The 3227-nt window shown below is 38.7% G+C and overlaps 1 protein-coding gene across 1 annotated transcript; it reads left to right on the top strand.

Annotated features, from left to right (window-relative positions):
* The first annotated feature begins 894 nt into the window (after nucleotides 1-894).
* On the top strand, nucleotides 895-2887 carry LOC120049372 (permeability factor 2-like). Its single transcript, XM_038995639.1, has 4 exons — nucleotides 895-958; nucleotides 1318-1444; nucleotides 1803-1886; nucleotides 2815-2887. Exons 1-4 carry the CDS (start codon nucleotides 895-897, stop codon nucleotides 2885-2887), a joined length of 348 nt encoding a protein of 115 aa, XP_038851567.1.
* The last annotated feature ends 340 nt before the right edge of the window (nucleotides 2888-3227 follow it).

Genomic DNA, 3227 nt, shown 5'->3' with positions numbered 1-3227 from the left:
CAACCATCACTCCTGTGTTCCAATGGCACGTTGTGTTAGCTAATCCAAGTTTATCATTTTAAAAGGCTAATTGATCATTAGAAAACCCTTTTGCAATTATGTTTGTACAGCTGAAAACTGTTGTTCTGATTAAAGAAGTAATAAAACTGGCCTTTAGACTGGTTGAGTATCTGGAGCATCAGCATTAGTGGGTTTGATTGCAGGCTCAAAATGGCCAGAAACAAAGCACTTTCTTCTTAAACTTGTCAGTCTATTCTTGTTCTGAGATATGAAGGCTATTACATGCGAGAACTTGCCAAGAAACTGAACAGAACAGTGCAAACTGTCTCTACCAGAATAGAAAGTGGAGTGGGAGGCCCCGGTGCACAACTGAGCAAGAGGACAAGTACATTAGAGTGTCTAGTTTGAGAAATAGACGCCTCACAAGTCCTCAACTGGCAGTTTCATTAAATAGTACCCGCAAAACACCAGTCTCAACGTCAACAGTGAAGAGGCGTGTTCCTCTGTTCAGTGTCTGTGTTCTTTTGCCCATCTTAATCTTTTATTTTTATTGGCTAGTCTGAGATATAGCAATATATATTGCAATTCTGCTTATAGGGCATATCTGTCTTCAAATAAATCCAGAATGAGTGTAAGAAACAGTGAGAGTGAGAGACAGCAAGAGAGCGAGAGTGAGAGACAGCGAGAGAGCGAGAGAAAGGGTTGACATGAAACAGCCTGCATTGAATTCCAAGCTCAAGCAGACAGATGGGCAGCTCTTCTTCTATTTGCTAAACCACTTGATTAGCAAAAAGACCGCCACACACTCATCCCACAACAGAATCATCCTTAGAGACCATTAGAGTCCTACAGTAAAGCTGTCATCCACGGGGTTGTATGTAAACGTATATCACCATGAACACCGCAAGCATAACCATCATTCTGCTCACCCTTCTGTCCATCTTCTCAACAACTGAAGGTAAATAATCATTCATTCATCACTTAATATTGTATACTTAATTATGTATTTTATTACCTTACTGCATTTATAAGCTGGGTACTTTCATTTGAAGTTTTAGCAACTAATCAACATTCCAGTAGTGTTGGCGACTCTTTACATGACAGTGTTCTTATTACTGGGTTATTATCCATGTTTATACAAATGAATAACTAATGTAACTACTACTCATTGTTATACTGTGTTTACAGCAGCAACCCTTACCCTAACTCTAGCTCTAACCCGTAACCATAGATATATACACATGCTAGAAAAACACTGAAATTGAACCAAGAGATTTAACACAAAGCCATTGTGCTTTCCACCCTACCTCTCTATAGGGATAAAGCAACCACTGGTTCTACGCTGCCTTTGCCCCAAAGTGCAGGCTGGTCTTATTCCTTTCAGGGATTTGAAGAGTGTGTGGCACTTCTCTCCTCGCCCACACTGTTCAAAGACTGAAGTCATGTGAGTGTATCCCTCCAACTGATAAATCAACATAACTGACCATTTATAATCAGTAACCGGTATGATTATTAATCAATTTTGACAATGATCTTCTCCTCAGAATAAGTAAAAGTGTTGTTGTCCCTCAAATGATAAATCGACACCTTGATAGTTTATCATCAGGTTAATTGTTTTGACAGTGATCTTCAGACTAAGTGTTAAAGACATGAAAAGTAACTTGTGATTTAAATAAAGTTTAAGAATTTGCTCAAAGGGTACTGGTGCACATTTTGAAGTGAATTAAAAGGATAGTTTGTAATTCCTGACCTTGAAAGTAATCTATGGATCATCTATGAACTATGCCTTTAATTATTTTCAGTGTCACACTCAAAAGGGGAGGTCAACTCTGCCTGGACCCAAAGAAACGTTTGGTGAAGATTCTGGTGGAGAGATCAACCAAAAGGTAATAACAATCCTTAACTGAATAATACAGTCCATGGCAGTGCATTGCTGCCATTGCCTTGTATTAGCGAAATCATAGCCTGGTCCCAGATTTCTTTGTGCTGTTATGCAAGACAGCACAAACAGATCTGGGACCAGGCTAGCCAGATCATTGTTCATGATCAACATTAGGAGAGATAGTCTACGATCTACAGATGCTCTTAAAACCTCTTAAGGATTGGACCCTTTTTAAAAAAAATTTCACCTATAATGACATACCCAAATCTAACTGCCTGTAGCGCAGGACCTGAAGCAAGGATACGCATTTTCTTGATACCATTTGAAAGGAAACACTTTGAAGTTTGTGGAAATGTGAAATTAATGTAGGAGAAAGTAACACATTAGATCTGGTTAAATATAATACAAAGAAAAACATGTTTTTTTTGTACCATCATCTTTGAAATACAAGAGAAAGGCCATCATGTATTATTCCAGTTCAGGTGCAATTTAGATTTTGGCCACTAGATGGCAGCAGTGTATGTGCAAAGTTTTAGACTGATCCAATGAACCATTGCATATCTGTTCAAAATGTTGTATCAAGACTGCCCAAATGTGCCTAATTGGTTTATTAATACATTTTCAAGTTCATAATTGTGCACTCCCCTCAAACAATAGCATGGCATTCTTTCACTGTAATAGCTACTGTAAATTGGACAGTGCAGTTAGATTAACAAAAATGTAAGCTTTCTGCCCATATCAGATATGTCTATGTCGTGGGAATCTTTTTTGTTACTTACAACCTCATGCTAATCACATTAGTCTATGTTAGCTCAATCGTCCCGCGGAGGGGGGGGGGGGGGGGGGGGGGGGGGGGGGAGACACCGATCCTGTAGAGGGTAAAAAAAGCAATGTCCTTAGCTAGTTTGACTTGTTTGTCTTCTATTTTGCAGAATGCGGGAAAGCAAACGTTCTAAAGAGGTTGGAAGCGTCACTCCTGCCCTGTTACACTTGTCTACCAAATGATGGACATGATTCAACTGGACTGCCTGCCCAGTGCCCAATTCTGATGCATCCACTAGAATACTATGAATACTATTGGGATTTTGCACTTGGAAATAATTATCTTGAGTGGAAGGGTAAATGTGGCATTGTATGCCCATTTTCTCTATCCATGCATGACTTCATTGCTGTCTCATATATCACACCCTAATATATCATGTTATATGAATAATATGTCTATTCATTGTTTTAGTATGTTTATTACATATAATATGTTTTACTACTTATATGTTCATTATATCTTCATCTGTGAAAAACACAGGTAGGGTCAGAAGGAGGAGTCCTTAAGAAGAGAGCTGCATAT

This window comes from Salvelinus namaycush, chromosome 6 (assembly GCF_016432855.1).
Source record: "Salvelinus namaycush isolate Seneca chromosome 6, SaNama_1.0, whole genome shotgun sequence".
Taxonomy (NCBI): Eukaryota; Metazoa; Chordata; class Actinopteri; order Salmoniformes; family Salmonidae; genus Salvelinus; species Salvelinus namaycush.
This window is presented reverse-complemented; position numbering and strand designations above follow the sequence as displayed.